At 31.1% G+C, this 20,477-nt stretch overlaps 1 protein-coding gene across 2 annotated transcripts in view; it reads left to right on the top strand.

The window, feature by feature from the left end:
* The window catches only part of LOC143256971 (uncharacterized), a 72,489-nt gene that overhangs the window by 38,534 nt on the left and 13,478 nt on the right, over positions 1 to 20,477 (top strand). For both annotated transcript variants that reach the window (XM_076514928.1, XM_076514929.1), the window contains exons 5-6: positions 3,913 to 4,052; positions 13,096 to 13,333. In XM_076514928.1, coding sequence (XP_076371043.1) covers positions 3,913 to 4,052; positions 13,096 to 13,280 — 325 coding nt within the window. In that variant the 3' untranslated portion in view covers positions 13,281 to 13,333. The remainder of the gene's footprint in view (positions 1 to 3,912; positions 4,053 to 13,095; positions 13,334 to 20,477) is intronic.

Here is a 20,477-nt window from a genome sequence, read left to right as displayed (position 1 = left end):
GACTTTTGTTCTTCTCCCTGTCTTTTGTTCTTCTCCCTCCTATGCCATGCAATCCCATATATCACCTGTGGAAGCAGCCAGGTCTGCCTCAGACATTTTGTTACATCATTTCACAGGTATGCTATTTTTTGTCTGTATCTAAAATTTAAAAACAACTTGCATGTTGGGAATATCTTGTTTTTTCCTCTCTTCGATTTTCAGGATTCATGTTGATCAGTTTTAGCCTCAGTTTTGTGCTGGATCTAGCATACCTCATCTGTCTTAAGCTTTGGATCTTTTTGCTTTCTGGCTTATTTCAAAACAGATTTACCATTCCTAGACTTTCCACACCTGATATTTTTAGTGCAAGTACATGGGGCTGCCTTTATTTTATCCTAACCTCTCATTTGGTGCTTTTCTACTAAATGCCTCCTGACAGAGGTTCTCCACTAATCCCCTGAGGGGTTTTAAGTGGACACTCATCTTCTCAAAATAATTAATCATAATAATATTTTTAAGAGGTGCATGCAATTATTTCTTGAGTAACAATTCAGTAATGTAATGCGAGATCCTCCTTCCCCAAGTGATTTACAATTTATAATGGTGTGAATAGTAGTTAGACATGGTTCAAAGGACAAAAAAAAAGAATAAAATCTAATTATAAATAGATGTATAATGTTACAAATTTAAAGCTACTTAGAATAAACAAATGTAGTTTTGTGTTAAACTTTAGAGTCATTTCAGAAACAAATAAAGGGAAATTGAGATTTATTTCAGTTTTTTGTGTGTGGTGGTGGTTTATGAGGTGAGTTAAATTTATCAACCTTGTATAAAGTTAAGGTAGATAAAATAATAAGTTTTACTGAAAACAAACTCTTCAAATGCATTTAGAAGATCTTAGAGATTACATAAATCAAATTGAGGTTTTCTGACATGAAGAAAAATATTTTTAATCTTAACTTGGAAATCACTTTGGGTTATTCAAAACAGATACTGGATATATTCATGGACATATCATTAAAAATAGTTTATTCAAAATACTTCAGTTAAAAATATTTTTTTTTATGTATGAAAAACTTGTGTTTAGTGAAAGACTATTAAAAATTGGTAGTAACAAATTTGTAAAGACTATATGACTACAGAGAGGTCTGTCAAATTTATTTAGCCCATGTGGAGAAAGTGAATGGATGTGCTTGAACTAACTTGTGCACTTTTGTGTGACACTTATTACCTCAATGGGTATAGAGTATTGTATTTTACCTGGTACACATGTAGTGAAGTCTCACACAGGTGTGTTCTTCCCTCAACAGAGGTTATATTCTTTAGACACTTTTTGAAGAGTATTCATTGAGATAACTTTCACACTGGTTTCTCCATTTGTTTTTAGTATGGGATTCTAGCTACTATGTAAGCGGAATAAGATGCTGTATCAGAAATTAATATTTTCCTACACTGAAACTATATTTTCAATAAGTACTTGCCTCTTTTCACACTTTCCTCCTGTCCTTCCCACTTCTGTTGCTTATTTGATGTCTAATCTCGAATAGCATAGAGGGAGTAACCTTCATCAGGAAAGGTTTCACACTCCTACTGGTTGACAGTTGGCACATGTTAAGATGTAGTGGAAGCACAATGAATGTGGGGTAGGTGGGAGTTTTAAGATTAGTGGTGAGTGAAAAATTTTGTACATTGAATGGGTGACAATGAATGAGAGAGAAGCTGTTATGTAAGGAAAGTAATTATTTGAAATATTTTCAGTATAGGAAAATATTAAGTTTTTTTAAATTTTACATTTTAGATATCACAAATAAAGAATGCTGATTTAAAACAAAAAATATAGTATTGTCATGGGTATTCTTATTTTCTGGCTGTATAAAGTCAGTGAAACTTAAGCTTACTCTTGTACTAATTGTATTACAGTACTAAGTAATTTTTACTTTATTAAATAATGAACCTAAAATTACAGAAAAATAACATGCAGAAAGAAAACAGTCCTACAGCTATTATAAGTTTTCTAGCTTTCTAATTGTATTATCAGAGCCTTTAGAAATTCAGCTAAACTTGATTTTATTCCTGTGAGAAAGAAGTTTAGATCTGGAAGTAATATAGACAGTTCTTTGTGTTGGAAACATTATAATATAACACTTGGTTTGATAGATTACAACTTTGGCTTTCTGTTAGCTATAAATAATATAATATGAAACATTAGGAAAACTTCTGGCAATTTGTGAGAGAGAGGATGTAGCAGGTGAGCGTGGCAATTGGAGCTAAATTTCTACTTTATGGCAACATAAAGAATATTGAAGACAATAAAAGCTATGCTTTGTCTAAGTAATATATATATACTATAGTGAGTAATTTATATTCAATGCAATACTTCTTGGAGGAGGAGTAAATAAATTAGGGAAGAGGAAAGACCTAGAAAGCAAATGTTGGAATTCTAAAGCAGAGGAGATTGAGGATTTTGTAAAGTATTTCCTTATTAAATACTTATAAACTTAAATACTCTTAAAACATTATTTAGTAACTATGTTTTAATGCCAAACAAATTTTTTTTATAGAAAGTACAATATTGAATTACTGAGTGAGTTATCTTTTAGTCAGTCTAGAGTAATTTGTATGTTACTATAAACCACTTAGTTCAGTATTGTGAATATTGACTGTATAACAACAAAGAAATAGAAGTATGAAAGTAGACAAGGAAAAATTAACCTTTTGTTTAAATGTAGTTTATTTGTGAACATAACCTGTCAGTGAACATTGGTTATGCTAACCATGGAACTTGAAAGTGAAGAAGTTGACATTTGTATTATTGTGAAATGACTAGAATCTCCATTATTCTTTCAATCAAATAGTTCATAAGAGCCTACCCAGTAATAGAAAAATTCCAAGTACATGTATACATATGCTAACCTGAAATCAGCTGGTGAATTTTTTTTTCTAATAGTTCCTTAATTTTAATAAGAAACCCAAAAAATCAAATTGTTTCAGAAGGTAGACCTCCTTTCTTCAAATGTAAATTAAAAAGTAGGAAATTTCAAGTAAAAATGCTAGTGATCTACACTGGTGTCATGTATATATATCTGCAGTAGTTTACAATGATGCCATATGTATCTGTAATAGTTCACATTAATGCCATACTTATTGGCAGAAGTTCACAGCAATGACATGGAAGTGATTTTATCTTTCACTGGGAATACTGCAGGTTTAATTGCTTTTGAGAGAGGTAAACAAGGAGTGGGGGAAAAGGAAACTTAAAAAGTTACATAGTGGAAGAAAGAAAAATAAGAGTAACAATAAAAAAATTAATTTTGATGCCTGCAGGTTGTATGGATACTTGAAATGGAGGATTTTCATGTAAAAGTATGTGGAAACCTTATAATAGCAGATTATATTGATATATCTAATTTTTATTCACATTTTGGAGTTGAGCACAGTAAATAGTCTTTCTTTTCATTCTATACCCATATGTAGAACAAACAAGTAAGAATTTTATAGAATTTCAGTGGAATTCATTTGATTTTTGGATGCTAAAGTGGACATCAAACGTGCTTTAAAAACATTCTGAGAGTGCTTTAGAATTCCATGGAAAGTGCTTGAAACTGGTCTGAGCAATTCAGTATAAGCCATATTAGATAAATAATGATTAAGAACTTTGTAATTATTCTAGTTTCTTCTCTGGAAAAGAAAGTGTTTCAGAGGTTCTTGGGTTATTGTGTTCTTGGGTTTTCTGTTCTGTGATTCATCTAATTTTTAATCTTGCATTATTTCTTAGTACCGTGAACATGTATTTAGATAATTTTCTTTCTATATTTCATCCTAAAAAATATTTATAGCTTGTACTATGTTTCTCTGTTAAAATTTTGGTTTGTTTTAATTTTTGTTAATGAAATAAAAAATATAGTGTATTTTAACTTTGTATTGTATTCTTAGTGGTGGATTTGCAAATAAGTTGAATAAACTGGAAGCAAGAGAAAAATCATATGAAGCTATCTGGTGGCATCAAATGTTACTTTCATTAGAAAGTGTTGAAAGTGAAAAGAAACTGATGTTGAGGCAGACTAACATAAGAGGTAGGATTTCACAGAAACCAGTTTTCTCTTCTACATTTACCTTTTAACGGACTTTGGCTATATTGTAAACATTTTTTATGTTAAACTTACATAAATAGTTTTTCCACTGTTTAGTTCAGTTAACCCATTTGTACTGTTTGTTGAGTAAAGGTAAGATTGTAAGAATCTTCTTCAAAAAAATTTTACTTTTGCCTGTAAAAGGCATTCATGGTATCACATTCACATGCAACATTAAAAATGAAGAATCATCTTTATGAATTATTTTTAAATCTTTATTGTTATGAAAATCATGTCTATTTATGGAATAAAACCTGTTTGTAAAAACTACTATTATACCTTCTCAAAAATACACTTATGTCATTGACAAAAAGTATCTTAAAATTTAAAATAACACAAAGTACATTTGGAGAGATTGTTATTCAATATTAGTGAAACCATTTAGATTAAATTTGTTTCATAAAAGTTTTATAAATTGGGCTCTGTGATTGTCAGACAGAACTAAAATAGTATATTTTGTTTCTGTATAACACTTTCACTTTGGGCATTTTTAAAAAATTTTTTTAAATTTACACATGAGGTTTTAGTGAGTGACATTCAAAATATGAACTACTTTCTTATCACAGTATATGAATACACTTAGCATAAAGACGTAACTAATAATCCAAATGTTAATATTATATATGTTTTAACTTTCAATTTTGTGGGCAATATTAACAAAAACAAAAAACATGTATTTTGCTTAGTATGAGAATTGTGACATTTGCTTTCCAGGTATTCTCTCTCCTCTTAATTTTGTCTTTATGGGTCTTCTTATGGTCACTGGCCAAAAGCCATGTTACTACATTTGTACATTCACATTTAAGATTTTATTGAACTAAATTTTATGAATGTATGTAAATAAGTTTGGAATCAAATTGTAGATTTTAATTTGAACTTGAGTGTTATACACTATTTAATTTCTTAGTTTAAAAGTAAGTATTAAAGAATGTACACCTAAATATTGATTTTTGTGAGCCACATGGTATGTTGAATGCAGCATTTGTTCAAATCAGATGTTTGTGATGTCCAAGTACAGTGTCTGTAGTTCTTTTATGAATTAGGGCCACAAATTACTGATATTGACAGTATAAAATATCAGGTAAGAACCTTCTGTCTTTCTGTTAGCTGAGTTATTGCTATATGTAATGAATCAAACACAGTCGACCTACCTACCTCTTTCCATATTTGGAAGTGCTCCCTTATATAGAGTTACTTTTGTCTATGACACTTGAGTAAACAATCCGAAGCCCAGAATGTTTTTATGGTGGCTTTCTCAGCATAACTGAATTATCTAACTGCAAAATTTATTCTTTTAAAACTTTGAATAGAAAAGACAAGGTAAATTTAGTGGGCTAAATTTTCTTATTGGTTTAGACCCAAATAAACCTTAGTTATTAAGTTTGATATATTAAAGTAGAATTCTATGGTATTGACATTGTAATTTATGCTTTTTAAACTATTTCATTTCACATCCTCCACATGAAAAATTTGATAGGGCTTAGCAACCTATGACAAGCAGCAAGTGAGTAGAAAGTTTATAACTAGCAAAATAATTTTTGCTCTTCTTTTTTACTTACTGTTCTATGTTTTAAGAAAAATAAATCTAAGATCTTATTTGTAAATAATAAAAATGTACATTCATATGTAATATATTATAACTGAAATGTGACTATTTTACAAAATATTTTTCTACTAAATCACAGCAAAGACAGGCCACTTTTATACTCTTAGACACAGAAACATGAGTGTACTTATGCTGTGTTAATGCAACTTCTGTAATGTTAGCTAAACACAGCTGAAATGTCAGTGTAATAAAAATAATAAATGTGTAATGTTACAATGTTTAAGATTTGTAGACAAAACATTTGTGTTTTTATGTTGTAATTTGCAGTCATTCTAGAACAAAGAAAGCATAATTTATGTTCCTAATTTTTTAAGGTAGTTACAAGGTCTGTCAAATCAACTGAATCCATACAGAGATTTCTTAGTGAAAGGAATGTTTAATAATTATTTGGACATTGTAAATATTTTGCATGTGAAATTTAAAAATGTTCTAATGCATAAAAGTATTTTGAATTTCAAAATCAAAATTATTTTGCATGTTAGACAGTCAGAAAATATTTTATGATAAAATCTTAACTCTTTTGCACATTTACTTTAACATCAAGCAGATGCTTGTTAATATAGTTGTCCCTAAACCTGAGTTCCACTTGCCAAAAATTTTAGCTTGCACACATGTAGGTCCTTTAACTTTATCCACTCTGGTAGTTTTTACTGGCATGACATAAAGTTTTAGTGTCTTACATTCAAATTTTATTAAACTAGTTTTTGTTTGTTATACCAATTAATTTAGCATAAAATCTTAGCTAACAATCCATATTTTACTAGTATGTACATTTTAAGCTCCTAATTTTGCAAAGAATTACTTTATAAAATCCTGAATTTACCCTAGTATTACACACGACATTTTTCTCTAGGCATCTCATCTTCTTTGTTTTTTTCCACCAGCCTTTGAATGAGTAAGAAATTAAATGTTATTCACTACAGAATTGTCATTGCTCAGACAAACCATAATTTTGATAGCTTTCAATTTTGTTTGGTTAACAAGCTATCAATAGAAAATCAGACTTTTCCTGTCACCTTCTCTTTTTCAGGATGTGTTAACAATTCTCTGACATTTAATTCTATACTACATATAACCAATACAAAGTCAAGGTTTTTCATCTGTCAGATGACATTTTGCATACTACTATGTTCTGAACAGATAATAGTCAATTTCACTCAGAGTTCCAGTGAGAAATGTAATGACTAGATTGGATGAATTTGTAATGGCATTTGCTACATAGTTAGGAAGCAGAAACATTGGGAGAGATAATGGGAAATTGTCTACTCTTTGCTGCTTATTAATCTATGTTAGTTGGTGCATTATTTAATTAAATAAAAATTAGTTAGGGCATTACTACCATTGGTATGAAAAAGTAGGATTAAATGCCCTTGACAATTGATGACAAAAAAAAGAGTTTGGTGAGTACTTTATTTCTTGTTTTTCATGTTTATTTTTCTTTATTACTATAAAATAACTAAAATATAAAAATATGGATATTTTTAGGTTAATTAAGATTAGATTAAGTAAACTGGATAATAATAATAATGTCATAAAATGTTTCATGAGGCAAGCATGTGAGCAGCAGGTGGGTAATGTAGTTCTGTAGCATGACACGAGCTGCATATGCCCTGAGTGATTTCAGGATATGATGGCACAGACAGTATTTAGAGAAAGCTCAAAAAGGACAATAAAACAATAAATTTGAATTAAAAATAGATGAATACTATTACAAGGTTAATGCTACTTATAATAAACAAATGTAGTTTCATATTATAATTGGAAGTTGTTTTAGAAAGAGAAAAGGGGTAATTTCAGTCCCTTTTTTTATGGGGTTACCTGGTTGGTTAAATTGACCAATCTTGTTTTGAGTTACAGTAGAAAAAATAAAAGATCAAGTGTAAAACTTTACTGAAAAACAAATCTTTGGAATGTATTAGAGGTTTTAAGGATTACACAAAAGAAATTTGAGATTTTTGAGGTGAGAAAAAGTATTTTGCACATTGACTATTCAAACAAATGCCCAATATATTAATGCACAAATCTTTATTTTAGTTTGTTAAAGATACTTCACTAAAAATATTTTTTCTATGTAAAAATATTTTAATGTTCACTGAATGACTGCCAAATTTCATGAAAATATACAAACTATATTGAATGTTAGTGACATCAAATCTATACTGACTATATGAGTACAAAAAGGTCATGTGATTGGTCAAATTGATGGAGCTTAAGTTGTAAGAGTTAATTAAATAATCTTAGTACTTAATTCAAAAAACCTGTTATTTTGAGCAGAAAAGCTGTACAATGTTTACAAAAAACCTGCCAAATTTTGTAAAGAGATCATATGGTTGCAGGCTAGGTAAAATCCACCAATCCTGTAAAGTAAAGATTAACTTATTTACTACCCTTTTGAGAAGTACAAAATTTAATGAGTTATTTATTATAATGTTGTCATCACTCAAACAAAACATAATTTTTAGTCTTCAATCCTGACTAGTTACAGAGCCATAAAATAGAAAATCAGATCCCTCTTGCCATGCCCCACCCATCATATCCTTAGTTTTCTGAAATTGTCAGTTGTCTTCTCTTATATTTAATAATATAGTATTTTATAACCAGTAGAGACAAGATTTTAATCTACCAAATGGCTTGTTATATTACATTGTTTTCCTTACAGAGAATTGTCTACTTCTCTTCCAGTTCAAAATTTATTTCCAAAGGTAACATGATGAGTTTAACTGAATTTTTATTGGCTTTTGTTGCATAGTTAGAAAGATAAATAAGTTGTGATGATTATGGGACATCATTTGCTTTTTGTAGGTTATTATTCTGTTTTCTTTGGTGCATTTTTTAATTAAATGAAAAATTTTATTCCTCTCCTTCCTTTGTAAGTAAGACATCTTTAGCCCAATATCTTGTCCTCCTCCCTCATCAGATATTGGGGTGCTTGCCAGTAGCTTTGTAGACTAAACTAAGTTCTGTGGTCAGTTTGTTTTGTCTCCCATGCTTTGGCTTAACATTAGTCTGAATTCCCTTTTTTGGACTCTCAGCAGTTGGGATCCTCTTGTGCCTTTGTGGGGTTTGAATCCCACACAACTATTGTTGTATTTCATTCTAAAAATAAAACTAGTTCATGAAATTTTGTGAAATTTAACAATAGTTTTTGTAAAAGCAATGTTTAGCTTAGGCTTAACAAGTGTCTAATTAAATTTGGATTTGTTGAGGTCATACTTTCAGATTAATCAGTAGGTGAGTTAACTTTTTTTCTTCAACATATAACATGTATTACATACATGTATTTCACAACATAATTTCTTATCATTAATTTCATTTACTTTATAATTGTTACCCTTAATTTCTTTTTGGGGGTTTCTGGGGGCTGGGGTCCGTCTTACCTGCTCCCACTATTTACTTGCCTTTCTCATATAATGACTAAACCCATTTCAGATAGCTCAGATTTTGTCAGTTCTCTTCACCTTATGATAAATTGCATTCCAGGCCACAACTACAGAATCTGCTAGTTGTATCCCAGTTTTTTTATTGTTGCTCTTGTTTTAGACACATTTAACCTTATATTCCCCTTTTCCTGACATTGTTTCATGATGATCTCTTTGTCTCTCTTTTGAGAGTGGGTATTTGCTAGTCATGCCTTATACAGGCTTTTTCTTTTTGTACTAACTTACTATCCAGCAGATTTTCTTTTTGATTTTAAGTCCTTTGGAACTCTGTTATTCCAATCTGTTTTCTTTCATACCTAGTTTTTCAGCTTTATATTATGCTGTCTACTCTCTTACAGGTAATGTTTGCCTTCCACACTTCCATTCTTAGGTGTCCCACCTATATTCAGGAATTTTCATGGGATACCTTCTCTTTCTTCCATCCACATTGGAGCATCTACCATTTTTTAGTTCTGTCCCTCTACATGTGATTTCTTTACTTTTGAAATCTCCTTGGGAGGGACACTGCTGTCTGTTTACCTTCCATTGCCAATAGGGACATATTTGTTTACTTCTTTCACGGTCAGCTCTGGTAGTTGTATTTTCCAGTTGGTTATGCTTTCTTCTTCCATACCTCACATTTTAGTCTCTTTGGGGTGGATAGTTTTAAACACACTCCCCTTTTAATGCGTTCAATGGAGTTTTCTGTTATCCAAGCCAATTATTTAATTTTCCTCTTACTTTTTATCTTTCCCTCTGTATGTGTGATAGATGACCATATCCCCTACAGTGTTGGTTTTACAGGTTCCTTCCATTCTCTGGATTATATTTCTTCCCTGATGCTCATCTCCAGAGATTGGGGATGTGGTTTGATATGTAGGAGGTTTCAGGACAATGGTATACAGATAAAATGTCTTATCACATCACACCATGCCACTTTTGCTTGTCGTATGTGCTTTTGTTCACTCTCTTCATTTTTCCAAATTTGGCTAATCATGTTTTGTTTCAACTATTTGATGGTGGTGGTTTCTATCACTTGTGAAGGCAACCCTCATTTTTGTTCCTTTTATGGTTGACAGTTGCTCTCCCTTATTGAACCCACACACCTTACATGCATCTTCACTGCTGATTGATTTTCCAATCCTGTCACACTTTTTTCCAAGGAGAAGACTTTTCAGTCCTCCAAATTTTTAGTGGCCCTACTTGAGTTTTTTTTTCTGATTCCATCATTCTTTTTCCCAAAATATTTGTTTTTCCATGTCATTTTTTTCTGGCTATGTAACAGATATGTTTTTTTAGCTGTTTTGGCTATTACTTTTCTTTTTTTGTGGATCCATATTATTAACCTATATTTTCAGGTCTCATATGGTGTATTATTTTTTACTTTTTTGTGTTTTGTCCTATTCCTCCTTTATTCATTCCCTTACACTACACCTTTTTCTGTGATTCTTTTGTCCCTTCTTTCTTTATCCATTGAGTTCAGATTGTGATACAATTGACCTTTTATTTTTTGTGTTCTCCTTCCTGTCATCAGTTTCTAGTGTTTCCACTCTGATCATGCACCTTTCTTTTTCCCTGCATATCAAACCTATTGTTCATTGGAAATACTTTGTCTGTCAAGCACTGGAACTACAACTTGTATGTTCATCTTCCATTATCTGTTTTGGGTAGCTGTTTCTTCCTTGTCAAAGTACTGTGATCCACTTCACTCTTTCATAGGACTTTTATTGAATAAGTTACTTTTTAGTATCTATACCTCTTATTTCTTGGTGGCATGTCATTCTTTTTCTTTATGGATCCCACTCTGTGGCATGTGGTACCTGTCCAAGTATACTTAAATTATAAGGCCATGATGATTTAAAAGTTATAATTCCATGGCCACTACATACAGTGTTGAGATGGGCAGTTCCACAAAATTATTTGTAGGTTTATTGTTGTGATATGTTTGCCTCATTAATTTAATGCCCACATGGACTATGTGGGTAAAAGAGAAATGGATAATTGCCCATCCCTGCCATGACTCGTATTAAATAAATTGGTGTAGTCTGCTTTTCAAAATAGGGTTTCATGGTCACCCATTGCACTGTCTCATGTTTTTCTTCTGGATTTTCCACCACACTTTCTCCCTCCTGTTTATTGCCACTTTCCAGTTCCAAGCCACTTGAGTGGTGAACCATAGAGGCATCCCCCTGAATGAAATAATATATAAATGAAATCAGTTGGTTGTGAGCAGGATGGTGGTATGTTGCTGGTATAGATAACAATGTATTCCACTGTATAGTGTTAAAGTCATCAAAATTGCATTTCACTTCTTTTATTGGGATCCCTCATTATATCCTCATGTGGATGTTGGTTTCCATGTAGAGCTGAACCAATCAACATAATCTTCACATATGTATTTCAGATGTCTATATTTCTTCACTCAGTTATACTCTTGTTGCTCCATCTGTGTTGTGGGTCATTGTAAAGATACTTGGAGATTACTACAGTTCTTTCCCAACTGTTACTCCTGTATGTTTTTATTATTCTCTGTTTTCTTAATAAGTCTTAGAGGACAAACTAATTGTTTAGTAGAAGAGAATTTTACACATATTCCATAATACTTTTATATTGTAAAATGTTTTAAGCTTCCTTCTGTTATCACTCACAAGAGTCTCTTAAATACAAACAATAAAAGCTTCTAATACTGTGCAATAGTGTACTTATTCTGAACTAACTGCTAGACATTTTATATGTTGATAACAGTATTTGCAATAATTCCATAGTTTTGTGCTTACTTATTAAGGTATTATTTTACAACAATATATACAATTGAAAAATTACAGTTCTTTGTTCTGTTTTTTATACTATTAGGAAATAATTCCAAACACTGCTTTCAATTTTATCAATTGTTATTAAATATCACTTTTCACAGCCACTTACATCACTAAAAAAACAAAATGTAGCACAGGCTGAACCTGTTTTTATATTTATTCCAAAAGCAGAACAGCACAAAGGTTTTGGAAACATATATAACATTTGTATCATTTGTATTTGGGGCATAACAATAATGTGAAATATTCTGAGCTATTCACTGTTGACTAACTAATTGCTGATGCTGTGAAAGCAGTTTGAACTCCACCTTATTAGGTTGCAGTACTGTACATAGAATATATTTGTTGATGCTTCCAATTAACTGTATGTCTAGTATTTTGGATTTATTAAATATTAGTATTTGTAATGAGTAAAGTTAGGTTATCTTACAGTTTAACTAAATAGCAATTTTACAATGCTTGCATCTAATTCTGCTTGAGCTCTCCAGACTTACACTGCTAGAAATTGGGTTTCAATGCCTGTGGTTGGCAGATCACAGATAGCACTTTGTTTAGCTTTGGGCATAATACCAAAACAAACAGTTCTGCTTGAAAATAAGAGAATGAGTAATAAAACCTTTCATACAATTGGGTAATACTACCAATTTACATCATAGATTATTTGTAATTATGGGAGTGTTATTTAAACTCATTTTTTAAGAATTTAATGTTTCTTAACTAAATATTTAGTCAAAGTCATTTCACTTAGCATAGACAAAAAAGACTTCAAGATTTACAGTTCATCTTCAGCTTTTGTGTCGGTTTGGTAGCCAAATTATAAATATTGAATGCCAAAAATTTGAAAGCACATTTCCTAATAATAGCTAGGTATTCATATGGAGTTAGGCTTATTTAGTTGGTAACCTAACACTTTTTGTTTCACACATTATTAAACAAATTTATGTATGTTTTTTGCATTTAAATGTGGTCTACATGTAATTTAGATTTTATTTATGTCTGTTTGAGTAAATATATGGAATGATCAAGTAATCAAAGAATTTATATATACAAATGATGCTAATTCAATTATAATTTTGATTAAATAGTTGTATAGAAGACCAAGGGTGAGATTAAAGTACATTTAATAACAAACACTCTTTCCTTTGTAGGAAAACAAATGGTTTTGGAACTTAAACTGGAAACTTTCCACTCTAAAGGAGGACTGATCTGGGCACATTGCACTGTTGTTTCTAATACTAGTGTAACTTCCCAAAATGCAGCTTTAAGGACAAGGAAGTTGTTAATGTTTTTCCTACTGTTTCTAAATACTTACTTTTCCTTCCTGTCACATTAAGTCAAAAAACTACAACTGTCACATGGATCTGTCATCAAGCTTTTTTCTCCATGGTGAGTTAATGTCATTGTCACATAACATATCCAGAAATTAAAATGTGAATGTTTTTTTGTAGATGGAAAATATGATAACACTTATCATTTTATACACTAATTCTTATTACATATAATAAATAAAATAAACTGTGTACATTCATTGTGGCTGAACATGTTTTCCTTGTCAAATTTGCTAAGTTATGATATACAAACAAGTATGATGGAGAAGTTTTGTCTTATTCAATCATAAGTGTTAATTGAGTTATAGTTAAATTTTATGGCATGCTTATTTGATAATATGTCACATAGTATTGTTGAGTTTTATACGAACATTATCACTTTTGACATGGAGCCAGTCTATATGACTGACCATGTGGCCTCATTATACTCATTTAAAGATTTTGTAGATTTAATGCTTCTAACTCTGAATATAGTGTGTATATCCTCTCAAAATATGACAGTATTTCACTCAGTATTATGAATCTTTAACATATAAAAAAATCATATTTTTAATGAAGTATTTTTAATAAAATAAAGATTTGTCCATTAATATATTGAATTATACATGTTTTTAATAGTCCGTGTGCAATGTAATATTCATATTAAAATCGCAAACTTCCTTTGTGTAATCCCTAAAACCTCCTAAATACATTTCAAATGTATTTTTCAGTAAAACTTGATTATTTATTTTTCTAACCTAACTCAAAACTAAAATAGTAAACCTGATTAACCTCACCAAACTATCAAAAAATAAATAAATTTAAAATGTACAACTAGAACAAACTGTTTGTGTGTGTGACTTGTAAAACATTTTTATTTTATTATTTATTTTACTTAATCCAATTTTAACTAACATAAAAATATCCTTATTTTTACATTTTAGTTGCTTTTATAATTACATATAAAGAATAAACAAAAAAAAAACAAGAAATAAAATACCAAATCTCTTTTCTTGCTTTTGGTTGTCAAAAAGAGTTAACCCTAGAATGTTTTATTTTATTCATAGTATTACATTTAATATTTTTTTAAATTTATGTCAAACCAATATAAGCTAATAACATGAAAAAATAGACAAATATTCTTATTTCTTAAAATTATCGGCTTCCTATCTCTGTGACAGCATTCGTTACATATGCATCCAAGCTAGCCATTAACATTGTCATGGGAACGCTGTTCATACTGTGGGAGAAATTGGCATTTATAACATAACATTATGCAACACCTCATTTAATAGATGAAAACCTCAAGTTTCCATTGGTAATAGTAATTTATAATTAAACTTAAGACTAAACTATTAATCAATTATGAAAGAGAAGATGCAACAGGTGGGAGTGGTAGGAAGGGTGTAGTTTTTTAATCGATAGCTTTGTAACCAAATAAAGCTAAAGACTATACTAAATGTGGTTTATCTGAACAATGGCACTTGTACAGAAAGTAATTTACATTTGATTTTGTACTTTTTCAAGGGGTGGTGGATAAAATAGGGATGATGACATGCTAAGAGAAAATGTGTGTCACAATAGGGGAAATTCAGAACCTAAAAAAAAATTGTATACTATTAAAATATGGATTATTAGCTATGATTTTATGCTATTTTAATTGGTATTGCATAAACAAAAAGTAGTTTAATAAAAGTTGAATGTAAAACACTAAAACTTTGTGTCAGGGTGCATAAGGTTATATTAAAACAGTTTTCAATATCCAACTCAGCAGGTCTTGTGACAGACACAACCAATTTAAATTTGTGGTGGAACAGAATGTATCAGAAGTACATTTTGACATCATTTGGCATTTGTAGGTAGTGTAATGCCACTGAAAACTGTTCTTTCATGAGAATGATATGTAACAGCCTTTTACAAATATATTTTCAAATTTAACCTTGGGGCACTGAAACTATTCATCAGTTTTTATCTAGCTATAGTAAATTAAGTGCAGTAGCTCATGAGAGGTAAAAATCTATAATGACAAAGGTCAGTGGTGAAAGCTGTCCATTTGCTTCAGCCAACTGTATACAACATAATCAAGAAAGATCTCTGTCTGCAAAAGTGACATATATCACATACACAACCAACTTCCATAGTATATTCCTTCTATACTTTTAATTATATAACCACCTTTATTACATAAAACAAACAAACAAACAAATGTACATTTTCAGTAACTTTAAACTTTTGAAGCTTTTTTTTTCTTACAAATATGTATTCTCTGTGAAGTTTTCTTTACTGTTGACATTTCTTTTTCTAAGGATATGAGCCAGGTTTTTCTTAAGAAATAATAATAAAATTAAAGATACACTAAATCATAAAGGAAAATGATAAAATTACCACTATCACCCTCAGATATTTAATATTTTGTTTTATTGACCATAATGAATACTAACAGTTTTGTTTAATCTTAGCAAATACAAAATACATTCAAATTTCCTATAAAATTAGCAATAAATATTCAATAATTCTTCAGAAATTATACAGGTCTGTGATGGTTTTATTGTCTTGAAATTTTTACATGTTCTACAGTAATTCCTGTATGCTGAATTCAAAAATGATATCCATTTTTCTCCATCATGTACAGACTTTTCACAAAATTTCATAATTTAGTTTTATATAAATGAATCATTTTCACTGAAATCAGGGTCACATTTTTCTTGTGCTTGAAATTTCAACAGCTGCTGGCTATAGATGTCTGTGGAACATTTGATAAGATCCTAAAGTTGAGATTGGTATAGAGAAACATTCTGCTAGTTTATTAACTGAGTTAACTGAGAAATACTTCTACTGGATTAGTGAATGGATCGTCATCTTTATTTTTCTCCATAAAGATCATTGTCAAATTAAACATTTTGACAACCAGGTAGAACTCTTTAAAAGTAGCAAGAGCTCAGACTTGAAGTAAATCTTGTCTCATTTATTTGCAACAGCATCACATTGTGACTAGATGTGCCCTCACAGCAGAAGCTGGCACATACAGACATCATCTGCTTGGCCAGTGAAAAGACACTGTTACTAGAATGGAAAAGTAGAGCAATCACAATAGTGAAATGGGATAAAAAATTTTGAATTTATTTTTTGAAAATGCAACACAAAATTTAAGTAATTGACTATTATTAAAACATTAAACAATTGTCTGGATGCATATTATAATAATGATGATGATGATTATTGTTGTTATTATTATTATTATGATTTGTTATGATTATGAATATGGTTATAATTGTATGTGTATTTGAGTTTGAAATTCCAGAATGATTAAAGTACCACATTCAAGAAGTTCTGAATCATTTCTTAGACTTAGTGGGGTGAATCAAAGAATCAATTCAAATGGGACACTGACTTGATTCTCATGTTTCATCATGATGGGTTTTTCTTGAATGGCACATTTCTAGAAAGAACTGTATTCCAGAACTAACCATTGTAACTCGCCAACCAACTAATGCTAACTCAATACTGCTGAAACCATGGATATCAAAAAGTTTAATCTCATTAAGAATTGCATCAATAAATAGATCACAATGGTCTTGTGAATTTATCTGTGATTCATAATATCACTTATGGCTTGAGAGAATTCTAGGCAAAGGAGGTGCTTAGGAACCACCTGAAAATTGCGAAACACAAAATGTTCATTAAGATTTGAAAAATTATTTTGCATATTTGGTGCTATGCCTAATCATAGATCCAAGACCAAGTAACTGGATATACGAAATAAGATAAGACTGCAACTGGTATGTATAGGAAACTAGTTGTAACATTAGTGGTAAGCTTAGGTCTGTATGGCAATAATTTACAATCTTGAATAAACAAGTCACAATCTCCATTTCCACATCAGATTTTAAATGCAGATTGTTTTTTTTTTAGGTGTTTAGGTTTAAAAAGAACTTAGTCATAGAAACTTAAACTCTGGAAAAGTGTATTTTGTACCTGAGCAAAAGAACGTTGCATGAATGATATTTTAGAAACACTGTATGGTGTTTTCTTAGAAAGCTTGTTGTTCTACCTGTCACGGTGGATTTAATGCTGCCTGGGATGGTGGTTTTTGACGTACCTTACTGAAAGAGGTCACAGTGGCAAAATATACCAGTGACTGTTTCCGGTGCACACTCTGGACGAGCAGCTTACAAACAGTCATTGTGTTCGCCTTAATCCTCCATGTTAATCCGGTGATTAATGTTCCCCTTGCTGAAACATTGAGGCTGGATCCGATGCATGCTCTGCATGAGCTGTTTAATGCTAGTGTGTCAAACCAGATGTTTGTGCGACCTTACCCTTTGATGGGGTTTGTCACACGTATACCACTGGTTTTTTCCATTGCATGCTCTGGATGAGCAGCATACAAACAGTCGGTGCATTCAACCACATTCCTGCATGTTAATCTGAGCGATTAATGTTCCTCTTTGTGTAACATTGAGGCTAGATCTGATGCATGAGCTGTGAAATTCCAGTGTGTCATACCCATTGATGGGGTTTATCATACATACAGCAGTCACTGGAACTGCTGCCAGCTCTTGACGAGAGGGATATATCCAGTCTGTGCATTTGACTGCACGCTTGCATGTTAATTCGTACAATTAGTGGTTGTCTTAATATTTTTAACTTAGAAAGTTGTTATTGTTTTTTCTTTTGTTTTCATAGGCTGATACAAGAATATGTTTCAATTTTTTTATAACCAGTAAAACAGTCTAAAATGATACTTATTTGTCAGTTACAGCTGACAGACAAAATTAATTAATTTTAAAAGGAACACTTACATTGCTATAAATCAACTAAAATTAAAAATGTTCAGAGAAGTATAAAAGTTTCATTTAGAAATATCTTTCACTTTACGGTTAAACTACAAACATGTCACATTAAAGAATTGTGATTCTGCACTTAACATTGTCAAAATTAAGCTCTTCACAGCTGAACCTAAGATATATTACTTCAAACTCTTGCAAGAATGGTGTTATCAGAACACAAGTGTACCTTATTTTCCTATTTGTTAATAATTCATAAAGTGTCACCTCCTGTCATTTTTATGCATTTTACAGTGATGATTACAATAAAAAACTTAGTGCAATTTAAACTTAACTTGCAACTAAAATTATATATGGAATAGAATTTTAGAATTATAAACAGAAGTTTTGTATCCTTCCACTTTAGAATAATTATACTTGCATGCAAACTAATTTTCTTTTACATCTGTTGTAAAAGTGCTTATGCCATTATTTTTTATAAAGAGGAAGAATTTTCTTATGAATAATTGTTCATATTGTAATTGAAATAACCATAAAAGTACCTAAACAGTATAGTTTTGGTTATATGTTGCTTGATGTCTTTTTTAAATCCCAGTTCTGTGGTCCTGGGAAAAGTTGTTGAATTTCATGTAATGGAAAGTATATTAATGCTGTTCTATAGACAACTGTTGCTGAACCACCTGCAGGCTCAGATGATGCAGAAGTGGTGTGGGCTGGCAATGACTTCTTTGTAGTGATCATTCTGCCCAGTAAGGGCTTGGAGTTTATGGGTGGGTCCATATCTGACTGGGACTGCTAATCCCCAGGAGACTTGAGAAGCAGTCCAGTAGTGTACTTGATAGAATCTGGTATGTCAGATGCATTAGCTAGCAATGCCTCGTCATCCATATACTCTTATCAGATAGAAAGTCATTCTGGTTACAGGTGTCTTTTATTCAGTGGAGAAGTCCATCTTTTTGACAAGAAGAAATTTGAATATACTGAGATCATCATTAATACTACATCCTTTCATGTTAGTTCAAGGATGAGGGATTTAGCAAATAACGTAAAGAACTACATTAAGTAATTGAAGACAAGATAGCCAAATTGATCATGAACTTGATCTTAAATAGTGGTTTGGATTGAAAATGCAAAGCCAAATGAATTCCAATTAGTCAAAAAGTGGAAAAAGTATTATAAATGGCCAGTCACTACCACTATTTTCTTCTGAACATTTCTCTTAGAATCTAGTAATCAATGAATTACTGTGGTCAAGTGACATTTCTATGGGGGCCATATGTGCTTGTTATCTAATCTCCCAAAGGACATACATTCCTGATGCCCATGAATTTCTTAGTTCACAACATCTCATTGAGTCTCTGGTTAAACTATGTAGATGGGTTTATGACATATTATTATATTTATAATTATAACTATGTATTGTATTTACTAGCAGGTTCCTGTTGAAAGACTTCAGTGGTGATTTTTCTAAAAATAGTGATGAAGAAATACAAACTGTACAACTAACCCAATCTCTGGCATCTGAGCATATATGCAATAGGTTTGTCTGGTGGGTCATTCACAATTGTTTTTTGTCATAACGTGTTATTTCAATAAGGAAAGTTGCATTGCATTTGTTTTTAAGCAAAATGGGCAGACTGCCATACATTGTTCACAAAATACTTGGATTTCAATGCAGTGGCAGACAGACCTGCCAACGTTGACAAGTTGGACATAATTGTTCCATTTTTTTACTTTTTGCTATTACACCTGTTTGATTTGTGTTATTTTACAATTTTATATTAAATTGTGGAATGTTTTTACTGACCTTTTATATATATATATACTAATAATTTTCAAAAGTTAGTTCACTGCTCCAGTTTGTGTCTCAACTTTACAAGTTCTTAAGATAGTCTTTTAAAAAAGTATATAAATAGTAAGCATCTTGGATGCTTTGATCATGTTTTGAGAAACAAATGGCAGAAAAATGTCTGTTTTGTTCCATCTGACTCCAACAAGGAAGACAAAGGTTTATAGTGAGCAGAAGTTTAGACATGGGTATTCAAAGTAGTTCAGTGATAATATTTTGTCCTCAAAGGGTATGAATTGTGCAACATGTACAAGTTGTGTTTATGATTTCTTCATTTCTCAGAGAAATGAAAATGATATTAAACAAACAAAAAAAAGTCCCAAACACTACTAAGCACTAGCAAAATTGTTTGAGGAAATCTGGAAAATCAGCTGGTGAGGATATTGTAGGACTGTTTCAAGAAGAACTGGCCTCAAAGTCCTTAAAGAGAGAAACTTGTGTATTATTAGTTGTTGACAGCATGACTTTGATGATGACGAGTTAAGAGAGAGAGAGATGCAGGTTATCTTCTGAAACTTAACCCTGAACTGGTGATTAGGTGATGCCCACGTCACTTCATTTGGCATAAGAAAAAGCAGCAAAGAAGT

This window comes from Tachypleus tridentatus, chromosome 7 (genome assembly GCF_004210375.1).
Source record: "Tachypleus tridentatus isolate NWPU-2018 chromosome 7, ASM421037v1, whole genome shotgun sequence".
In the NCBI taxonomy this organism is placed as follows: domain Eukaryota; kingdom Metazoa; phylum Arthropoda; class Merostomata; order Xiphosura; family Limulidae; genus Tachypleus; species Tachypleus tridentatus.
The sequence above is the reverse complement of the archived record's forward strand: the minus strand, read 5'-3'. Positions and strand labels throughout refer to the sequence as shown.